At 46.5% G+C, this 23,165-nt stretch overlaps 2 protein-coding genes across 2 annotated transcripts; one reads left to right on the plus strand and one right to left on the minus strand.

The window, feature by feature from the left end:
- Positions 1–1,451: 1,451 nt before the first annotated feature.
- Positions 1,452–14,670, minus strand: TDRD5 (tudor domain containing 5). Its single transcript, XM_062497721.1, is given in 13 exon segments — positions 1,452–1,472; positions 2,056–2,123; positions 3,047–3,260; positions 5,052–5,101; positions 5,347–5,461; positions 6,311–6,511; positions 7,458–7,524; positions 8,551–8,757; positions 9,438–9,643; positions 11,636–11,766; positions 12,560–13,006; positions 13,963–14,201; positions 14,438–14,670. Coding segments are annotated over 13 exon segments (2,199 nt in total).
- Positions 14,671–17,117: 2,447 nt separating this feature from the next.
- On the plus strand, positions 17,118–22,828 carry NPHS2 (NPHS2 stomatin family member, podocin). Its single transcript, XM_062497493.1, has 8 exons — positions 17,118–17,394; positions 18,937–19,040; positions 19,888–19,960; positions 20,296–20,378; positions 20,653–20,856; positions 21,203–21,258; positions 22,086–22,164; positions 22,550–22,828. Exons 1-8 carry the CDS (start codon positions 17,118–17,120, stop codon positions 22,826–22,828), a joined length of 1,155 nt encoding a protein of 384 aa, XP_062353477.1.
- The last annotated feature ends 337 nt before the right edge of the window (positions 22,829–23,165 follow it).

Consider the following 23,165-nt stretch of genomic DNA (forward strand, 5'->3'; position numbering starts at 1 on the left):
CACAGAGCTGGGAAGAGCAGATCACCCAGGAGCAGGGGAGCAGCTCCAGCTGGGTTTTCTGTCCCTCAGGTGCCAGAGGGGGTTCCAGGTTCAGGGTTAAGGTTCAGTTCTTCTTCACCTTTTATCTTGATTGAAAGAGCATGAAAAACTAACCAAGCATTTGCAGACAATATGTGAATGGCAAAACCTCAAAGAAAAGAAGTGCTGATCAATCCAGCATGAGGAAAGGTACATGGAAGAGCAGCAAGGCCCTGTAGCCCACCTTCAACAGGTACCCAGGGTGCAGAAAGAATGATCTGCCCTGAATTTGCTCCCTCCATACCCAAACTGGCAGGTTTGGGAGTTCCCAAATAACAGGGATACTGCTCATCACTTGCTGGCTCCCTCCCACACATTTGCTGCTACCTTTCTGCACACATGTAAGCTCCCAGTGTCCACACAGCACCTTCCAGACCCCATAGCATCTCCCCATTCCCAATTTCCTTGAACAACAGTGGGACCCATCCCCAAAGCTCCCAGTTACATGCCCAGGCAGCCTGGGGACCTGCTGCACACGAGGCAGGGAGCAGGACAGAGGCAGCTCCTGCTGAGCATGGGGACCTGCCCCCTGAGCAGGATGTTCTGCAGCTCTTCACCTCCCTCGCCCTCCCAGGCCCCCTGCGAAAAGGAGTCTGAGGCTGCAGGGAGCTGAGCTGCTGAGCTCTGGCCTCGGCTGCCACCTAGCAGTGACCCAGCAGCAGCAGGGACACATGACAACTCTCCAAGCCCCTGCTGCAGCCCCAGGGAGCACTAAAAGAGGATCTTTTACTTCTCAGGACACCCCACCCTGGCCCCAGCTGTCACCTCCCTGAAACCAAAAGGGGATTCTGCAGCAGAGGGTGAGCTCTGAGCCAGATCAGTTTCGTTACAGTGATGGATGACAAAAACGTGCAGTGACTGCCCCAACCCAAAATGTCACACCAGAGAAGTCAGGAAACCTCTGAACCTCCCCCACAGGGTCAGACAGCCCCCACTCCCTAGCATTCTCCTTCCACCTCCTTCATTAGTTTTCCCAGCAGCTGCTTTCCAAGCAGCCACAGATTTTTGGTTTTTAGCTGTTTCACATCCCAAATCACCCTTCAATGCTAAAATTACATAAAAACATAAAATAAAAAGTGTGAAAGAATAATACAATGGTTTGGGTAGGAAGAGAGCTTTAAAGACCAACTAGTCCAATCCACAAACGTCTTGTGTTGGGCTTTTACCCATTCCAGTATTACTGCTAGTATAATTAGCTTTTTTGGGGGGGGTTGTGAGGAAGATACCTCTTCGCAGGTGGACACAGAATGGCCCTTGAAGTCCCTGGAGATGTGAGGAACATTCCAGGTACCAGAAAAGCAGCTGGATGACAGCATTCCTAACCAGGGCACTTCAGTTTTCACAGCTTTTCCCTGCATTAGCATCCATTAGGATCACTTGCCATAGGCAAAGAGCTACACAAACACAGTCAAGCTTCAGGCTCTCTCTCACTGGATTCTCATAGATTTTATTCCGTATCTTTAAGATGAGATTCCTGACATGTTGTACACACAACGTCCAACAAATCACAGCTTCTTCTTGGGGAAGGAGGTTTCTTCAGTCCTCCTCACAGCAAGGAATGTATAGAGCAGCCACTGTGTATAAAACCAAAACCACATCCCCACACAATGTCAAAACAGTTCACGGACTGAAAGAGGGAGGCATGGGCAGTCAGTTTACCTCTCATAAACTTAAAAGGATACATAACACAATGCGACACTTGGATGTTCTCCTAAACCATTATATTGAAGAGCAGTAACTCAGTACACCACCAGTACAACAAAACCAAACTATTTTCCTGAAAGTAAAACTAACATTTATCACACATGCTGGGCACACCTGACTGAGAAATCACACTCCAGGTTTTTTAAACATTTCTGAACAACAACAACAACAAAAAAAAACAACAACAACAAAAAAAAGAAAAAAAAAAGAAAAAAAAAAAAACAAAAAAAACCCGACAGCATGGTCACACATAGAGCCTGTGCTACTCCAGACAGCGTTCTTTGGCAGCAGCTCCAGCTTCTCCACTCTTATCACACCTTCCTTCTCAGGCTGAGTAGCCACTGGAAGTAGGCATGGGAAGTGGCAAATCATATAGTCACCAACACTGCAGGGCAGGAGGGACACACAGGTCCTGAGGTGGCCCTTGGTCACAGAGCCCGGAGCACCACAGAGGCCAACCACGAGACTCCCAGGAAGGTCTTGGTCTTTATGTTTTTGTCATCTGCATAAAGAGGAACACAGAATAGAAAGATCAAATCTAGATCAGATCTACACAGGAAAATCCAAGAGCTCCAGTTTAGACTTGAAATCCCTTTTGCCTGGACATGGTACAATGCAAGAACCCCTCTCTCTCTCTCTCTCTCTCTCTCCTGCTGCTCCACCTCCGCTGCTTCCCTAGAGATGGGAAATCAGATGGGAATTCAGTAGTTTTTGTCCAGGGAACTTTAGAGAGAAAGTTCCAAGGCATGAACAGCCACTGTCTTTGGCAAGTCACTTACTCAACCTTGTAAATCGAGCAACTCTTGCACGGGTGTTGTAAATTCTTCCATCATTTGGAAGATGGAAGATAAACACCAACCCACACAAGGAATCACAGGGTTTACAAAATGCTTTTGTTCCTTATGGTTGAGAGACTGGGAGACTCAGTAAGAAATGAACACTGGACTGAAGAAACAAATACTTCTGCACAAAAACAGCAGAAAGTGCAGAAAAGAGAACAAAACCCAACAATGAGAGAACTAACTCTCAATTCATTTGTTCCCATTAAACAATTAGAAATCCATTTTGCTTCACAAAGGTCAACCCGATACATTGCATCCAGCTACTTATTACTGTGGCATCTCTAGCCCACAGAAACACCAACATTTCCATCTGTTCCAGCAGCACCAGCTTTAGGATACCCAAGAGCGGCTGCAAAACTCACAGCACAGTATCAGACTGCTCAACTTTCTGTCAGTCAATTTTGACTGATGAATCTCTGTACTGTCAAGAAGGCGCAGCATAAATGGTGCTGCCATGAATCCAACAGTGGGATGTACAGCTTCAAGTTGAACCCTGCTGGAAAAGCTTTCTATCTGATCTGGGTCATCTTGCCTCATTTCTGCTCATTGCCTGGAGTAAATAAAGGAGGTGTAAAGGTCTTCTGCTGACTTGACTAAGACAGCAGGCATTGAGGACTCTCCAAGAGAATGAGATGTCTGCAAATACATGTAAAAAAAATCGAGAGGGTGCAATTAGTGCACACTCAGCTCATTAGCTTCCCTGATCTTAATTATCTCTCAAAATTTACAAAGAAGTGGAAGGTCAGCAAATGGATAATTAAAAAACCAGAACAACAAGACTACACAACAATAATCCCCCAGTCCCCTTAGCCAAAGGGCAGCTTTTCCTCCACAGCAAGCTAGAAAGAGCCATAGATTATTACAATATACCCTCTCTTAGCAAAGAATTAACAGCTGTCTCATCTCTGAGCAGCCCCACGCAGAACAAGTGATGGCAATGACAGAGGGAGTTTCTACAAGGAGGCAGGAGCTGAGTCAGAAGAAGCCTCACTGCATTTTTGCTTAAGAATTCAAATTAAATCTACATTTCAGGCATGTTCTCTCACTTGTGTCTCAGCCACAGATGAGAGCTGATGTTTGTATTTCTTAACTCCGTATGGAGGAGAAAACTAGTGAAATGACAGACAAGCAGCAACTCAACCACAGCTGTTCGAAACTGGGTATTTGCTCTCTAGGCTGCTTTTGCTGTCAGGGCATGAGGGGACTGTGAGGCACTTCTGCAGCAGCAAGGATGGCTGGGCAGCAGGAATTCAGTGCTGACAGGATGCCAAAGCAGACATCACTAGAGCCCAATTAGCCAACGACTCCGCTGGATACCAGCAGCCCACTGAAAACCTCTGCTTAACATGCAGGAAAAAAATATGAGTGTTAGGACAAGGTTACAAGATGATTTTTATCTCTTCTCGCCGCCCACGCCATTCTTACTGAGGGACAGGATGCATTTACATTCCTCCAGTCTTCAAATCACCACCTATGTCTGACATTTATGAATCTTGCTTTAGTCAGCTAGGTAAAGAACTCTCCAGATTCCTGCATTTGAAACACAAACCCAGATTTTCAGTCTTCCCCACATTACCTTCTTCCAAATACATACAATAGGATGATGGTTCGTGCCTTTCAGTTCATTTGATAAAAGGACAGAGCAAGGACATTAATAGCCAAGACACACAGCTTACACAGAATTTCACTAGCACAGAAACCTACGATGGCAAGAAAAAAAAAACCTAGAGAAAATGACTACTTTACAAGTTACTAGCATTACACTCACTTTTACTCTTCTTTCAGAGCAGTGTCAGAAACAGCCCCAGAGCAGGCCCACTGCTGGACCATTCAACAGCTGACATTGGCTTGAAAGGTGTTTTGTTCCCTGTAGTAAAATGTCTCATGAAAATACTATAATTTAAATAAAAGAGAAAAGGGGAGAGAATCACCTGTAGACAAGTGCTCCTGGTGTTTCTCATGGTACTACCCTAGACTGCAGTCAAGACCTGGGGTTTACTCCCTGCTTAACCTCTCTGTTCAGCAGTTAATCAAACTGTTAAATAGACAAGGGCATCTCTCTGAACATGCTTTGAAACTCAAGGTGTAAAGCATACACATATGCTTTACATTCACCCTTAGAGTTATTTTTTTAACAAACCTGTGGTTGTATAGAACCTTATCCCCAGCAACAACCAGGACTGCAAATCACTTCCTTTCAGGTCAGTTTAGGATGAGCAAGACCCTTTACTGCTAGCACTTGTGGTCTTTTCCTGCATTCACAGACTACCACCCTGAACTATTACACATCCTTTGCCAAACCCCAGAGATCTAAGAGGAAAACATACACTTCCTGGCTCCCAGGGGTGCAAAACCATGGAAATGCCAAGTCAAACTGATCACAAGAATCTGGCACTGCTCTGAGCTCTCAAGAGTCCACTCTCAGACTGAAAAGTTACGGTGCACGTATGGGAGGTAGCACACAAACTCCCCGAAGTCTGCAAAGGGATCAGAGGACAGGCAACTAGAAAGCTGTTCATGGTCCACATAAATAATAGTTTTCATATTATGTTTCTTCTTGCTTTTTATAAAAGCAGAAAATCAACTCCACAAAAAAACTTCCACAGGACTACAAGAAGACATATCTGCTGAGGCCTGGAGCTGATTTCATGGAATGACAGCTGTGCCAAACCCTCACCTGGTCACAGTTCAGCCCCATCCAGCTTCATGGTTGCTGTTTCACCGTCTTCATCTTGAGATTCCTGCTGCAAGCAAAGGTCTGGCTTCACAAATCCAGCACTCCCCTGCCTTCCACTGGGCTGAACATACAAGGCTGAAGGATTCAGTTCCTCAAATTCCTAGAATAAATAAAAGCCATGCCAGAACAGTAAAAAAATTCTACGTTGTAGCGACCACAAAGAATAAAAAGGATTCAGAAAATCTCTAACAGGTCAGCAAACAGATGAAAGTGCACAACACCCAAGAGTTAGCTCCAAATTCTTGCACAAATGCCCTTATTAAGAAAATCAACTCCTCTTTTGCCAGCAGCAGAATTTCTCAGCAATGCCCCTCTTCCCCAGAATTGGACCTGCACATGCAAAAATACCATCACAGGATCTAATCCTGCCAGAACATGCATTCTGCATCTGCTGAATAAAAAAAAACAAAAACAGATAGAAGCACTCCAGGCTGTAAAACTCGGCTTTCTGCTGAAATATAAAATGATGGAAGTACCTTTCCACGGGTTTGCATAATCCACACAGTTCTTACTGGAGCTGAGACATGCAAACAATGCCACAGGTAAGCCTAAAGCACAAATGATCTGGCTTACAACTGGTGTGACAATAGGCAATTACAAGGTTATGCCATCCAACACTGTACATTTCACTGGCAAATTACGACTGTTTGTAAACCAAAACCATTTCCATACCAACTTTTAATTCATTTCTAGAAGTCAGGCTGGAAACAGTTTGTTCTACTAAACAGAACATCTCTGCTGTACCACCAGATTCCACCTTAACCAAAAAGCAAGCTCTCCACATAGACACTCTGAGATGTAGTCACAAAATGATAAGCTACAGGAAAGCAGGGAATACTAGCTGTGTGCTTCACAAAACCACTTGCTTCAAGGAAAGAATCTTCCCATTACAGGCACTCAAACAGGGATCCTTCCCTTTCCTTTCAGCAGCACTCGCCTCTCTCCTGACCTGGGAAGGGATGTTCTCTCCACAGACATCAGCATATCCCATATCCCTCAAGACAGAGTGGAAGTAGACGTCCTCCTTGGTGGATGTGTCACACAGGAAGAGGTACAGAACACCATCCACATATTCATCCACAATGCCCACAAGTTCCTTGAAGCGACAGAGGTGCTTGAAGAGGAGAACTGCTGCACTGGACCACGTACCCTGAAGAAGAAACTATGTAAGTTACCACAAACACACCAATATCCACCACCTGAGACTTTTCCCTATGGTGGGCACTTGTCAAAAGCCAACTGAGCTAGGCCAGGCTAGTGACAAATACAAAAAAGTCAGGCAGAGAAGCTTCCCAGCATGGAACTAGACCACACTACCCCAAAGCCTGCAATTCTCATTACACTGGGAATGCCCTTTCTCCCTAAATACCAACTTCCAAACATAGTTCCATGGCATTCACCACTGATTTTATTCCAATTGCCTAAAACACAGTTGCTAGTTGGTTTTGTTTGTTGGGTTTTCTTTTTTAATTCCTGGCATCACAAGACTTGACAAACATTAGAAGTATCAAAAGTCATTAAGATGCTGCTAAAGCCTCACCACAAGGAAAACTGTGATTAACCCTCAAAACCCCAGGTAAATAACTTCTTAAAAGCAACAATTCTGCTCACATGCTTTCCTTCAGAGATTGTACTTCTCAGGCTTCTTGACCAAGAGGTTTCCCATCACAGAGAAATTTTCTTATGACCTCTATAACTGGCTACGCTAACTACATCAAACCAACTCACTTAAAGCTCTGTTACAGACTAAGTTTCTAAAACAGAGGGTTGGAGCTACCAAGCCTTCAGAAGGATGTTGGGGAACTACTGGCAGGGATAGGAACAAGTTTGCTGTGTTGCTTAACAGTAGCCATCCGTTTCTGCATGAATATAAGCAAGAATGCTCTGATGACAAGGAAAGCAGTGAAAAGGTGATTGCTTGTACAGCAGATACTCACCCAGAACACTCTGCTGAACATAACAGCACTAATTCTGCTGTAAATATCAACAGCATCTGACTTCTTCCAAATGTTTGCCCTTGGCAGGAGAAAAAGACAACCTCTACTTGATAACTCCTCTACATATGTCAATAAACAAAACTGCATGTGGACACGTACCTCCACGGGTTTTACCCATGCCAAGGAACACGGGATGGCCTGAGCAGGGAGCTTCAAGTAGTGCCACCTAAAATACAAAGCAAAAGCATTACAGAAAAAACAGGGGTAAATATGCAGAAGAGCAGAACGTCTTTCTCTTTGGGTTTTACTATCAGTTTAGGAATGCAGAAGCATACTTTGGATTGTACGCTCATGACTAAAACCCAACAGCAGCTTCAGAAAACACTCTGTATCCAGAGAATGGGCACAGCAAAAACAGCAATAACAACTGGTCCCTTATGTATTCCCTGGCGCAAGCACCATCCCATCAAAACCCCTTGTAGAGACAAAGCTACAGACATGGAACCATGACTTTTGAACCAAAGAATGCCAACATCCAGGCACAAGGAGAGGCGAGAGGGAAGACACAAATATAGACAATGTGCTGAACTGCAGAGAAAAAGTACCTCTGACATTGCAAAGTGCCACCTGGGGAATGTGCCTTCAGGAGAATGTGCATATCCATTCATGCAACCCAGGAAGGAGCATTAGGGAGCTTGCCCTGAGGTGAGAGACAGCAGCAAGAAGACAGGCTGAAGAGTGAAGGCAGACACAGGAAAGGATTATAGCAGTGTACCCCAAGGGCCAGTGCTGGGTCCAGTATTGCTCATTCCTTTATGATCAACCTGGGCTTTGGGGGAGAGTCTACCCTCACTCTGTTAATGACATAAAACTGGCAGGAGTGGATGATGCCCTAGAGGATCAGGTTGCTATCCAGGTAGATCTTGACAGAATAGAGAAATGGGCAGACAGGAGCCTCACAAAGTTCAACAAAGTCATGCACTTGGGGAAGAACACCACCACGCATCAGCACAGTGTGGATCAGCTGCAAAGTGTCATTTTTACCAGGAGAGTGACCAAGCACTGGAATGGGCTGCCCAGAGAGGTCATGGAATCTTCATTCTTGGAAACATTCAAAAACCATCTCAGCATGGTCCTAGACAGCCTGCTCTAGACAGCCCCACTTCAGCAGGAAGCTTGGACAGGATGACCTCCAGAAACCTAATCCAACCTCAGCTGTTCTGCGATTCTGCCACTCATGTAATTCACTTACTTGAGGAATCTCAGCCAAGACTTCTGGACAATTTGGAGGTGTCCATAGTCTGCATAGAACACCTCCACCTCCTGGTCATTGATCACACGGTGGATGATCACACGGTACCACCACTTGCAGACCATGACACAGCAGAGCTGCCCAGGCCGCACTGCAGACTCAGGCATGATGTATTTATCAGAAGCAACTTTATGTGAGTAAACATGCCTGTAAAAGATCACAGTGAGAAACCAGGCTTAGGAGGATACAGGAGATGAACAAGGAGAAATATACGGGGCATTAAAAGAATCCTGACTTTTTCAAAGCCCCCATGACATGAATTTTAAGGAGTTGTTTTAACAGACCTTTTTTATTTCTGTTCTGCCACACTTAAAACTGAAATGGGAATCAAATTGCAACCCTAAACTTTTAACGTTGGAATTATACACTCGGTGTCCAACAAAAAGTTAATGGGGATTAATCAGAGGCTAAACACAGTCATCCTGATCATTACTTTTTTACCATCACTTTGACGTATCAGCATTTCTCATGAACCAGGATCTGGAGTACTAACCCAGGTGCAGTGTTGGAGGTGGAAATAAAAACCTTTAACTGAGCACAACAGTTGCACAAAAAAGACAAAGGAACCCCTCAAGCTCCTTTTCACGACCCTTCCAGGCTTACAAAGTTCAGAACTACTAGGACACAGACAAACCACAGGAACTGCTGGAGACCACACTTAGTGCTTGTTAGTTAAAAGAAACAGATAAACATTTTGAGTAGTGTTTCAGGACATCACCAGCATCTCTGTACTGTCAGTAATGAAGCCAGCAGTGCCCATCACCGAGAGCTGGATACCCAGTTCCCTCAGCACAAACACCCACTACACTGTTATATCATGCTCCCACCTCATCTCAAACATCAGATCCTGCAGTTTGTAAGATGCTTCTGCGCTGCAGATGTGGATGTAGAACTGGCTAGGAGAGACAATGAATTCCACAATGACTCCCACCAAGCACCTTCTCTTCAGAGGTGGCAAACTGCAAAGGCTTCTGCCCTGAACAGCATCTGGAGGGATTTCTGGAGTTGGTGGAAACTGCTCAGAACCTTGATGCTACAAGGGGATAAGCAGGAGGTGGCACTCAGATGTCTCATCATGCACTGAACACACATAATTGGCCTTTCCACTAATTTAAAAAATAGTTCTACTTTCCTGGGGAATTGTTAATTACTGAATATCAGAGAACCCCAGTGAATTGCACGAACTTGCATGAAAACTTTCCTTGTGATAGAAACAATAATTTTCACATTCCTTCTTCCCTCCAGTGTTAAGAGGGGTACAACAAAAATACGTTGCTCATATTCCTGCAAGGAATAAAGGAGAGGAATTGAAGTCAGGTCACATATTTAGGCACAAGTAGTGAATGACTATTGCCAAAAATCAAAACAAAATCAAGCCCCAAACCCAACTCACTCCTTTGCTGGATTTTACTGAAAAGATATCATTTCTATGTTCCATGACCATGAAAAAGTACATAATTGAACCAGCAAAACTATCTGAAAACTATTCCAAAGTGACAGAAGACATGAATGCATCCCACTTTCACACTAGAGCTACTTCCCAAAGACAAAACCAGTCAAAATTTACAAATTCTGTTTTCTCACTTTAGACAAATTTGTACAAGTGAATTATTCACACAGCTTTCAATTTTTCATTATTCTAACCACTGAAAACATTATTTTATTTGAACCAGTATGGATGGGAGCCTTAATCAGACATCAGCTACTTTCACTGCCTCAAGAACTTACGTGCCAGCAGACAGCACTTCTCCAATGATTACAACTCAGAAATACTTCAGTTTTTCTCATTGTGAACACAGTACAAATTATCACTACATCATACATCAGGCAAGGTGTGGGCAACTCGTATTCCAGCACACTCCCTGTTGCTTATACCTAAATTCAACTGCAAACAACGGGGTTTTGCAATAGTGGCTCTCTTAATCACTTTTTAAAGGTGGAGATCACAAAATCATTGAATATTCTGAGTTAGAAGGCACCCACAAGGATCATCAAAGTCCAGTTCCTAGACCTGCAAAGGAATCCCCCAAGAATCCCACCATGTGCCTGACAGCATTGTCCAAATGTTTCTTGAATTCTGGCAGGCTTGGTGCTGTGACCACTTCCCTGGTCTTCCTCCTGCAGACTGAGTAAAGCCTAATGCCCTTCAATTTTTGGAGCTAGAAATTTTGACTAAAGCATTTGAGTCAAACAGTGAGTTAAGATTTTTGAGTCTAAGAGCAACTGAGGGAATTCTGGCCTGAGCTGCAGTATCGCCTCTAAAAGCCACTTACAATTTCACAAATTTCCTCTGTGTAGTCCCTGCAAATGTGAAAAATTCTTTCCCTATCTCTAAGCTCCAATTGTACAGCTGGGTATAGTGACAAGACAAGCTTGGCAGAGGAAACACCTCTGAGCAGGAAGATTTTCCTGAGAAAAAGGCCTAAAGATGCTCAAAAGAAAAAACTAAAGGAGGGACAAACAATTTCTGCCAAAAAGATTTGGCAGTTCAGAGCCTCTGCACCGTTATTCTCCATCCCTTTTTAAAAACACACTGCTAAACAAAACAAAATAATGATAATTTCCTACCAACTAGCAAACTTGAGACTGCAGGAAACAAGGTCACTGAGGAACATTCCTCAGCTCTGTCAAACTGGTTGGCACTGAAGCCCTGTCAACAGCAGCAGGGGAAATTTCACACAACCGGTCTTACAACAAAGTTATTACAGTCCAGTTACAAGTAACTATAACAAAAGGTATCACCAGTCCTGTAAGCCAGGAAGACAACTCAATTAGCTGGTCTTGGATGATCTGATAGACCTCAAGACCAGAAGGAGACCAGAAAAAGACTGACTTTGGATACCACTTAAAGCTATCCACCAAGTCACTATGAGTACAGTGGCCTCCAGAGACATCTAAAACAGGTGCATAAAATGTTAGGAAGCAGCGGTGCCTCAACAATGCAAACTCAACAAAGATAGCAAAAAGAGTATCACACCTTGAAATCCACATGCAAAATCTACAGATAACTTGTCCAGCCACTTACTTGTTTAAAGTGATCACCCAAATCTACTGCTTGTGTTTGCACTGGCTCAGAATCCACCAGAAGTGCTGCCTGGTGGAAGCTCTCTGTCTCACGGATGGGCTCCAAAGGAGGCATCTCAGCTGCAGATGCTGCTGCAAAGACAATAACTTGGCTGTTATCCTTCATTGGACTGATATACAGTGTTGCATATTAAACAGAAAGGGAAAACACAAAATAATGGAAGCCTGAAAACACAGGTGTTGTTTCCCTCAATACTTGTAGCATTCACAGCCACAACATTCATGAGGATTCAGCGTGTCAGTACGTTAAAACAAAACAGGAATCACTTGCTCTTTTAAGCAAGCTAAGGGTTAAAATCCATTGCTAGAATAATGTTAAAATGAATTTTCCCTTGAAAAGCTGTGAATTTGGCTGGAACTGTATGTGATTATCCACCCTCTCCCACAGGTTTTATGGGAATGATGAAGGCATCTGCAGTCCTATCTCTTCTGTGGAACCTGTAGCCATGTCTTTTGGACCAGTGTTAAACCTCCAGCCTCAAAAAGTGTATGGCAAAAGCTTTACCAGCCTGCAGAGCAGACATTCAGAAGATTCTTCTAGTTTCTTCACCTGTTCCCTGAAATTCCAGCTGTACACACACACTTCAGCTACTCCATACCCTGAACGGGCTAATCAGCCCTCCTTTCACCTCACACCACGAAACAGTGGCAATGTGCCGAAACCTTCCCCTTAAATTCTCTGCTACCAAGACAACTGCCTTGTGACAGCTGCTTCTGCAGTACTCAATAGCCCTTCTCTGCTAAACCCCAGGGGAATCAGGACTTCCACAGCAACTGGAAAAGCAGCAAGAGACACCTGAAAGGCAGTTGCTTGGCCACAGAGCTTGTAAGAGCTACGCCCTTTCAGTTTCAGACACCACCTCACCTTGAGGCACCTCTTCTTCTTCCTCAGCCTGAGGCACCTCTTCCTTTTCTATGTGGCTTGCCAAGCACTTCCTCAGGACCAGCAAGGAACCTGCCTTTGTCTGCTCAATGACAACGGAATCAGACATGCTCCTGAGGACTTCAAACATGGACAAAAATCCATACTGCCTGTACTGGAACGCCCGGCCAAAGCGTCTGAGGAAGGCCTTGTCCAAGTCCACAAGCAGAAGCGGTGAGGAGCTCAGCAGATCCTGCAGCTCAGCCTTCACCACTGCTGGCAGGACAGGAGTCCTGGCACTCAGAGTTCGGAAACTCTGTGGATTCTTAGAATTCTTAGTGGGAAAAGTAGCATTTGCCTTCACAGCAGTTTTGTTTGATGCCTTACGTGCCTTTACTTTCTGGTTGGCAACCAGCTTGGCAATCCCTTTGGTGGAGTCATCTGCGATGGCTGCAACAGAAAGAAATAAACAGACAACTAAAACAATGAACCATTAAAAGCTCTACACTGGCAAAGCTCCTCTTCGTTCCTTTCTTTCCTCTTCTCCACACCCTTTCCAGAAGCAGTTGTCCCATTCAAATCGCAATCACAGTAAACCATGGCTGATTTCCAGAAACCCCACCCTTTGAAAACTGGAATGAACAATTTTTAAAAGCCAGCAACCAGTCTGCACCCTCATCCCTAGAAATTCAGACCAAGCAGGAGGGCAGAGCAGATTTTTGGATGCAGGATCACAAACAAAAACCAAGCTGCTGAGAGTTTTGCTGGGAAAACAGAACCACAGTAAATTCTCACTACAGAGCAGCCCCTGCCCAGGGAAGGTCTCCCTGGAGAACAGCCCTGGCCTTTTCCAAGCTTCTAAACAACTTTTTCTTGTGTAACTGTAGCATTCAAAAAGCCCCCAACCATTTCACCCTTCCCAATCAACTCTGTGTAACTGCCACTTGTAGTCACAACCCTTCCCCAAAGAAAAAGAAAATTAAAAAGGGTCTTTGATAGAGGTTAAGCTTCCTATGGGGTCAGGTATGGAAACCTCCACAGCTTCTCTCAAGAGGCCCCATCCCTGGTTTTGGTTCCTGCTGTAGTCTGCATCTACAAGAAAAGTGACACTCACCAGTTCTAGTGTACCCATAAGGAAATGGGTTAGGCAGTTTCTAAACCTAGTGCAGAGTGAAAAAGTGTACAAAAATAACTAGAAGCATGGGTGACTTTTTAAGGCAGGAAGAGCACGAAAGTGTTAAATGGCAGATCAAAATACAAGAATAGCAAAGACAAAAAATTAACCAGAGTGGTATGAGAAACAGATTAACATATGCATGACATACAGTTCTGCACATCTGAACATTGCTGCACTCCAGTATGAGGTTCCAAACAACTCCTCCACCCATGTGGAAACAATACCTCACCTTTGAGGATTAAAGTGCCATTCTTAGAAGAACAAATTCGGACAACTTCAGGCATTTGTGTCACCAGCTCCAAGGTGGACTGGAAGCCCAGGTCGTGCAGAGGGAGAGGTTTGCAGACCATGGCCGTGTACTGCTCTTCCAGCTGCTCCGGCGTCAAGCCCCCTTTGGCAGCGATCAGCATTGCCCTCACCTCCTTCTTGAGCACCTCCATGAGCGGCGCCTGCTTCGACGCCTCGGTACTAAAGGAAAGACAAGCAAGCAGGTGACAACTTGTACCACAGCTGCTCATAAACACATGGAATTTTAAACTTTTTCCCACTTAGCAGCTGAAAGCTGGCAGGGGGAGCGGGCAGCAGGTTCACCAACAACCCCCGCATTCACTTGCCAGCACCCCGTGAGTTCAGCGCACCCCTAAAACTCTGCCAGTCCAGACACCCTGTGTGTCCACACTGCGGCCCAAGGACACCCCACCGACCGCTTCGCAGAAACCCCCGCGACCCCCAACGCGGGGGTTCGCCCCTCAGCCTGACAGGGTCTCTGTCCCGCACACGCCCTCCCGCTCCCCTCAGCCCCATGCCGGCACACCCCCACGCTCCCACACGCACGGCGCCATGGCTCCGGCCTGCCCGCGCGCATGCGCGGTCCTTTTCCCGCCTTTCCGGGGCGCGAGGGCGGGCCCCCCCTCCCCAAATCCACCGGGGCCGCCATTGCCGCGGCGCTGAGGGAGAGGGGTCTGCGCCGCCCTCAGCGCTGAGGTGGGATGGGCTTTCCGCTGCCTGGGGACGACCGGCAGGGAGACGCTGTCCTTGTCTTCTTAAAGAAACCCCGAAAACTATCTGAGAAGATCTCTGAGATGATCGGGTCCAGCCCATGACCCAGCACCACGGTGTCTGCCCGACCTGAGTACCGAGTGCTGTGTACAGGCTTTCCTTAAACGCTTTCAGGGATGGTGATGTCCCCACCTCCCAGAGCAGGCTGTTCCAACGTCTAACCACTCCTTACCGTGAAGAAATTTCTCCCTAGTCCAACTCAAACCTCTCCTGGTGCAGCTGGACACTGTGTCCCCGTGTCCTATCTTGGGGTGACAAGCTTGACCCTGGCTACACGGCCCTGTGGTTGTGGTTGTAGAGAGTGATAAGGTTTCCTCTGAGCCTGCTTTTCTCCAGACTGAGCTCCCTGAGCTACTCCTCATCAGACTTTTGTACCTTCCCCACCTCCATTGCCCTTCTCTGGACTTCTCCAGAACCTCCACATCCTAGTGTTATTAAGAGGAGTCATGTAAAGAGTCTATACATATATGGGTTTTTTTGTCCCATCTAAGAGGAAAGTCCACAGTGGAGACATAAAAAGCACATTAGGAAAGAGCCACACACAGAACAGGACCAGTTCCTTCAATGTAACAATATTTTAAACCGGATGTGGTTATTAAGAGGAGCCTTGTATTTTTGTCAGTCCCATCTGAGAGGAAAATCCATAGAGGAGACATTGACTTCCCAGAGTTCACAGACTGTAGTTAAAGAGGGGTGCAATGGCTGTTTCCTAAGGGGTCACAGATACCTGATCAACTGCACAGCTGATTCCTGCACAGGAGTAATTTTCAGTCTGTAACAGGAGCTGAACCTGTGAATTTTGGGACACCCATCAGCACGTGCTCTCAAAAAATCTTCTCGTTTCAAAAGTTAGCAAACACATCTCCTAGGCATGGTGGAATGAGGACCCACTGGTTGAGTAAAACATCAGACAAAAGCATTATGTTGCAGGTTTGGAGGTGTTAAACATGCCAGGGTGCTTTTGACAAGACACCAACTGGAATCCAAAACCAGACCTGAGCTGCCTTTTGCTGTTGCTGCTTGAAACACCACCTTTTCAGCAGCTGGGGACCCATCTCTGCCACTCCCATGTTGGCCAAGTGATAAACACAAAGTGGAAAAGGTTTCTGGAGCACTTCCAAAGAACATACACTGTATAAATTTATTACTCACACCCAACTTTTCTCTGCCTTTAGCCCTTTCCATCTATCAGTTCCTTGGTGACCTGCTGACACAGCACCCAGCACAGCAGAGAAAGTAGGCAGCTGGTGCTCCTGCCCTCCCTGCCTGCAATATCCTGACTCCGGGTGGAGCACAAGTTGTCAATAAAACAAGAATCTGTGAACAAACAAGATCAGCACCTCCCCAGCAGTCTACCCAACTCCCTTCAGCCACTCCTCCACACCAGGGACTGGAATACCTGAGTTCAGTCTGTCCTGCTTTATGTCCCAGGTGTGTCTTTCTGTAGTGTCATTTCTAGCCAGGTGCTGATATCTTTAATACAGTTGGTGACTTTAAAAGTGTTTCTTCCACAGGTTTCTGCAGGTGTCAACACAGGCTGAGCAGCATTAAAAGAGGAAGCCTCTATGTTTGCTCTACCATTCTCCTGCTCTGGAAAACTAGGGAGGCACTTAGGCACAAACTCTTTTGGCGATTTAGATTCAACAGCTTTAACTCTGTGATGGCTCTCAAATTAACATCCATTCAGGAAAGCTGGGACCAGTTACTTTCCCTCTTTGCTAAAATGTGACTCTAGAGAGAGGTTTGTTGCTGCCACTGTCCCTCCACAGTGCCAGCCAGAGTTTCTGGAGAGCAGAGAATTGTGAGATGGTACTCACCCAGATGTTTACCACAACGCTCCCTCCAACCACTCCTAAGTAAGACACTGGTCTCACCAGCAAATGTTTTCCACCCTGCTTTCTATCTTGAGCCACTCTCCCCTTTTGATATCTTTGGGGCCGCATGCCTGACAGTTAGTTTTAGGTAGGTTTTCAACAGCTTTGCAGAAACTATCTACTAAAAATTACCGGAGTGCTTCTGGTTGTATTTTATTTCCAAAAGCAGGAAGATGCAAATAGAATGTCCCCCTGGGGTCCACCCTAACTTTCCAGATCTAACTTTACTTCCCATCTCCACAGCAGTGCGTGATGAGAGCAGAGCAGCTGGAAACAGCTTGCTCACTTCACTGTCCATTATGCCTGACAAGCCTGTGATGAGCTTGAAACCAACCTCCTTGATGTGACACCTCCCCTTCCATCCACCCCTGCCTGCTTTTCCTGCCTGCTGCAATAAATTTGAGCACGTACTCATTGTACTCCCTAGGCAGCTGCATGCTCCTTGGCACAGATGAGGATGGAGAAAAGGTCTTGGAGCTCTTCCAGGGAGTCTCATCGAAGACGCAGAGAGTCCCCAGCTGCGCAGAGCAAACGACAGAAGAGAGAGAGCAGCAGAGAAGCTGGCAAAGGAAAGGGAGATGTAAAGCAGGAGAAAGCCAAGGAGACCAAGAGCACCGCGGGGAGTGATGGTAGGGTGCAAACCTCCACGGTGGTGGATGTGGATGATGTGGTGTCGGATGAAGAAATGGATGCAATGGCATTGCTGGATAGTGAGCAGCAAGAGGAAGGTATGGCTTAAAGAAGGGAAGGGGTTGGAAAGCTGTGGGCTCTTTGTTGCTGCGTGGGTCACAGTGTGACTGCTCACTGCATGGTGTCATCACACCCACTTTGCACAGGTGTGCTTATGCTCAGGATAGGATATGGGAGACTGTCCAGCCAGCCTCCCAGCCAGCTTCTGCAGGCTTATTAGCACCATCCAGCAAAGCAGTGAACCTGGATACAAGCAGTTGCATTTCCAGCATCCTTCATGCTTCAGCTTGCTGCTCCGCAGCTCTGTTCATGCTCTGGTCTCTCCTTTTATTGCTTGGCCTCCTTCAGGTGGATGGCACTGGCCTTACTGCCAGTTCATAGTCCAAAGGAGCTCACTGCAGGGAAGAACTGCCCTTGAGGTGCACCCTTGCCGCTCACCTGCTGGATAACCTTTAGGAGCAGCTCCTCTCCATGTGTTTGTTAGGCACATTCCCAGCCTACTACAGTAGAAGGGAGCATCATGATCCTTTTGGTAATATGACTGGGCTTGTTTGGGCCCAGCATCACATCGTGCCTTTCCATGCTGGCACCTCTACTGCCCCAGAGTGACGCAAAGGTTCAGACTTGCTCCTGGCTCCCTGGGTTCTAGCTTTTCACAGCTTCATCTTTCGGCCTCCATTACAGGAATTACGGCTATTGGGCAGTGCTTAGGAGCTTTGGTGACTACCCAGGTTCTTGGGATCTGAAGCTCTCACAGGACCTGGTGGTTCTGCAAACTATTTCAAAGGCAGAGGGGCAGGGACAGAAGGGATGTAAGGGATTAAAAGTGGGAGGGATGGTAACTTTCCAACTTCACAGTTGGAAATCCTGATCCACTCTCTGGCTCCATCTGTTCTCATGCCATACCTGCCGATTTCTCCCTCACACAGGAGCACAACAAAGGGCAGTCAGAGCAAGCCACACTCACTTTGGGGAGATGTAGAAAGTAATAATAACCTGGCTGACCACCCCAGTCAGCCTCCAGTAACCTTGGGGTGACTTCTTAGAATACAGGAATATTTTAGTGGCACCAGAAGCTCCATCCCACTGCATTAGGGAGCCGGAATGCAACTAAAATCCTATTCCAAAACAACTTGAAATACTCTGATAGAGAAGAGCACTTCAGGCTATGCATGTATAAGGCTCTCTCTTATTTATAATCTTTGTCTTTAGCTCATTTTTCCACATAAACTTCAGGGACCCCAGCTCAGCAAAGTTGCCCATTCCAAGCCTTTCAACCCTGCTTGGTAACCCCAGTTCTTCAAAATAAAGTTTGCTCTCTAGTCAAGCAACCAAGGAGAAGCATGGCTCAACTTTTGTCAGTAAAGCAGGGACAAAATCTATCCCTCCACCCTTGCAGCTCCTGGCAATCTGAAGCAGGGAGTGTTCCTTAACTCACCTCCAGAGAGAGCCAAGTGGTTCATTTACAGTGAGCCCAGGCAAAGGACAGCAGTGAAGCTGATGTGTGCAGGCACTTACTAGGCTATCAGTATTTTGGGAGCAGTCCTCTTCTAACACAGTCCTGTTGGGTTTCTCCCTAGGTGTAAAGTCTCCTGGTCTGGGTGTCTGTGAGTGGTTTTTGACCATCTTGTGTTTCCTGTTCATCATAATGACCTTCCCCATTTCTGTCTGGTTCTGCATGAAGGTGAGAATAGCCATGGGGCCTCTCAGGATTTGGTTTCTTTTCTGGATGTCACACACTGATTCAGCATGTGTAGGACATGAGCATAAAGGGGTTTTTGGTATAAGACCCCTATTTATACCTCTTCAACTCATCATGAATTTTGATTTGTCCTTTATTGCGTGTTGCTACAGCACAGGGGTCCAGCCATTGCCTATCAAATACTCCTGCTGAAATACCAGCAGGAAGGAACTAAAGTTTCTCTTTTTAAAAACAAATTGCAAGTTTGTTCACTTTCAGACAGGTCCCTTAGCCTACCTGGCCCAGACATGGCTGCATGGTAACATCAGGGTAAATAGGCTTTAAATTCAAAATTTTGAGAGATTGATCTCTCAGTTAATAGCAGGTTTTCCCTCTTCCTCTCATTTTTATTCAGGTTTATAGCATGGCTACAAGTAGGCACTTGTAGGCATTTTGATTCCCACTTCTCAGGAAATTTCACATTTGTCTTGATATCAACAAGTATTACAGTTCAGCTCTTAGGATGAGCACATATTTGCCTTGGAGGGAAACAAGCAACATTTTAACTCGGGTTATTTAAGTTTGGCCAGGCTATAAAGAAGCAAAACTCTGGGTCATCTTGGGAAACTGCTGTAACCAAATCTCTGTCTGTCACAGGGCTCCTCATATACAAGGCTAGCCAGCAGTTCTGGGCAAAGGGTAAAGTGACTCAGTGAGAGATGATGCCACAACCTGCTGAAATCCTCCCTTTGCAGGGCTTTTCCAGAATAAACTTCCTCCCATGCTGGTGAGGCTGCTTTTCCCAGTCCTACCTCTTCCTCTCCAGCCTAGCTCTTGTTTCTCTCTGCAGGTAGTGCGGGAGTATGAGAGAGCCATTGTTTTCCGACTTGGGCATCTCCTTCCTGGCAGAGCCAAAGGACCCGGTAAGGTGTTTACTGAGCTCCCCGCAGCCACGCTGCTCCTCTTCTGCATGCCTTACTAAAGTTCACATGCTGGTGCCCTCCAAGCAGACATGGCCAGACAGGAGATGGGATTGGTTTTGTTCCCTTCCTTTAAGAGCTGGTAGTTTCTGATGGCTTTTTCATCAAAGAAGCAGCCTGAGAGTTTGAGCCTATGTATTGCTGTTCTTTTGCAAGTTCTTCATGCAAGACTGTTCTTTTGTAGTTCTGCATGGTAAACCCTCCTTTGTTCTCCAGAGCAGAAGAGGTAATTTCTGTAGTTCTAGTGATTACCTGCTGTCTTTCTCTTCCTCCCACAGGCCTTTTCTTTTTCCTTCCCTGTTTGGACACCTATCACAAGATAGACCTCCGTCTCAAAACCCTAGAGATTCCTTTCCATCAGGTATGGCTGACACCCCCCCTCTATAGTAATTCTGAGATCTTTTTTATGTTAAATCTTATGCTTGAAACCTTCATCCTTGCCAAGAAAACTTTGGAAAAACATCTCAAAGTAACCTCTAGTTTGCCCAAGATCAGTCAGTAGCAGAGGTGGAAGCTACAAAGACTTAACCATTCAGCCAGTCTTCACAATTCTCTCAGTTGTGTGCTTTTCTGTGCTGCCTTAGAGTTGCCCAAACCAGCTCCATCTCCCCTAATGTCTTATGTCTTCTACTTAGGTGGTGACCAAAGACATGGTTACTTTGGAGATAGATGCTGTCTGCTACTACCGGCTGGAAAACGCCTCTCTTCTCCTCACCAACCTGACCAGCATCTCCAGTGCCATCCAGCTGCTGGTGCAGACCACCACAAAGCGTCTCCTGGCACATCAAGCCTTCTCTGAGCTTCTGCTGGAGAGGAAGAACATCAGCCAGGAGATAAAGGTATTTCTGTGGGGAGGGAGACAGCAAATAAAAGGGTGAATTGAGGCTCCGCATGGAAGCTCAGGTGGCTAATTCCTCAGAGTCACAGACAATGGTTTGAAGAAGGCTTCCACACTTGGAATCAATGTGGACTCTAGTTAAATCACCCTAAACCCCTGGGGTAAAGACAAATGGGAAGTGAAGGCAGTAATTTTACTTCTGAGGGACCTTGCCCAGTAGCACACTGAACCTGATAAATCCGCTTTACAGTCCTGCAGTTTAAGTCCCTGCCCTGTCTTGCTCCCTATAAGGGGCCTAGGCCAGGGCTGCTGTTGTTCCCATGCTGTAAAAATATTCTTCTTCACAGGTGGCTTTGGATGCGGTCACCGGCTGCTGGGGGATCAAAGTGGAGAGAATAGAAATGTAGGTAGGAAATGCCAGTAGAAGGGAATTGTCTCTCCCTTTTCAAGTACCTGTCTTCTGCTTCTTGTGTTGCCTGCTCCTCTTCCTGCTTTGCCTCTGTCTCTCTCTCTGCGTTTGTTCTGCACAAGGTAGAACCTCACCTCTCATTTTCCTATTTTCCCTGACCCTTTTCAGCCTCTGCCTCATGTAAAATTTCCATATGCAAGACTGTTCTTTCTCCTGCCCTGACAACCAGAGCAGGATCCTTAGCTGGGATCTCATCACCATTTTGCTGCTGCTGCAGGCAGAGTTTGCACCCTGTTCTGGTAGCCCAAAAGGTACAGCAAGGCACTGAACTCTGTGTCACACTCTAGATCAAAGGCCCTGGGGTCTCAGTACTGGTAGGGATGGGCTCATCACTCAAGTCTGTGCAGAAAGGTGGGACTCACTGATCACACAGAGGGACATGGAAGAGAGATCCAGGCAGTGAATGAGTAAATCTGTGAACAGAACATTCCTGTGCCTGTCTTGAGAGCTGTGTCCTAGTGGAATCTCTGCTGCCTCACAAAGAGTGAGCTTGAGCTATAAGCCTCAGAGACACAAAGAGGTCTCCCTGCTGCCTGGTGATCATGCAAGCATGGTCACTAAAAGACCAAGCTGAAAGAGAAGGATGGGAATGGAGGTAGAAGGCTAAAGTGAGATACCAAAAGCGGGACACCCAGGGGGGCAAAGAATATGAATGAGGTGCTCTGCAGAGACCAACTGAACCCACCCCAAGCCTCCAACCAACCATCCAGTGCTGCCAGGAGAGCTAAGAACCCAGCTAATGCCTGTCTTTACTACCACAGCAACAACGTGCAGCTGCCTGCTGAACTCCGTCAGTCCCTGGCTGTGGAAGCGGAGGCCCAGAGACAGGCCAAAGTGCGGGTATGCCAACATCTGAACACTTCTCATCTCCTTCCAAAGCATTCCTCCACTCTTTCCCACCTCTGGTTTGAGGTCCCTGGGGCATGTCACACAGGCACACGGCTCTGGGCTGGTGTGTTTCCTTTAATTCCTGAACAAGAGCTGAGTCTAACAAGGGGAGCTTAGTTGTGAGCTCCTATGGGCCTGGTAAAAACATGCCAGACATGAACTTCCAGACTTCTGGCAATGCCAAGAGGTTAGTACATGCTGTGATCTTCAAGGAGCAGGAATGTTATAATCACACTGACCCCGAAAATTTCACCATGGCGACCTCCCGCTGTAACAAACAGTCCATGCCCCCTCATTCCCAGCCTCACAGAACCTTCCTTCTTCCCCTGCTTGGTAGGTGATCGCTGCAGAGGGGGAAAAGGCTGCTTCCGAGTCCCTGCGGATGGCAGCTGAGATCCTGTCCAGTGCTCCAGCTGCTGCTCAGCTCCGTTATCTCCATGCACTGCACTCCCTTACCACAGAGAAGCCTGCTGCTTTCATCTTGCCCTTGCCTCTGGATGCCATGAACCTAGCCTCTCCAGCTACCCAGAGCCCTCCAGCTGTGAGCAGCCTCCTCACAGGCACCACAAAGCTCCCAGAAATCCCAAAAGACAAGAAGGACTCACCCATGCTCTGAGAGAAATGGTTCCCACATTGCTCCTGCTCAGAAAGGAGCAAGAAGGCTGGCCCATCAGGTTCTGACCTGGAGGCAGGAGGGAAAGCAGCCCAGGCCTGCAATATAAAGTGGATTGTACAGAGAAAAAGCCTCTACTTTTTTTTGGAAAGGAAAAAATGTGGGGTGCAAGGAGCAGGCCTGGCAAATGTGTGAGCAGGGGGTTGAGAGAAGTGGGGCATCATCCCTTCCCCTCCACAGAGCCAGATGCAGCTTGACATGTTACAGCCTGGCTCCTGGGGTCTGATCCATCTTGCCCCATCACCTTGGAAGGAAGGACAGACCCTCTCCCAGTCCTTAC

Source organism: Cinclus cinclus, chromosome 8 (assembly GCF_963662255.1).
Source record: "Cinclus cinclus chromosome 8, bCinCin1.1, whole genome shotgun sequence".
NCBI classification, from domain to species: Eukaryota; Metazoa; Chordata; class Aves; order Passeriformes; family Cinclidae; genus Cinclus; species Cinclus cinclus.

What these genes read in the sequence shown, in the direction of transcription:
- NPHS2 (XM_062497493.1), top strand. Translation starts at nt 17,118, where the DNA reads ATGAGGATGGAGAAAAGGTCTTGGAGCTCTTCCAGGGAGTCTCATCGA. An exon ending in TGGCAGAGCCAAAGGACCCG is followed by an intron (nt 19,961 to 20,295) that starts GTAAGGTGTTTA and finishes TTCCTCCCACAG; the next exon opens with GCCTTTTCTTTTTCCTTCCC. An exon ending in ACATCAGCCAGGAGATAAAG is followed by an intron (nt 20,857 to 21,202) that starts GTATTTCTGTGG and finishes TCTTCTTCACAG; the next exon opens with GTGGCTTTGGATGCGGTCAC.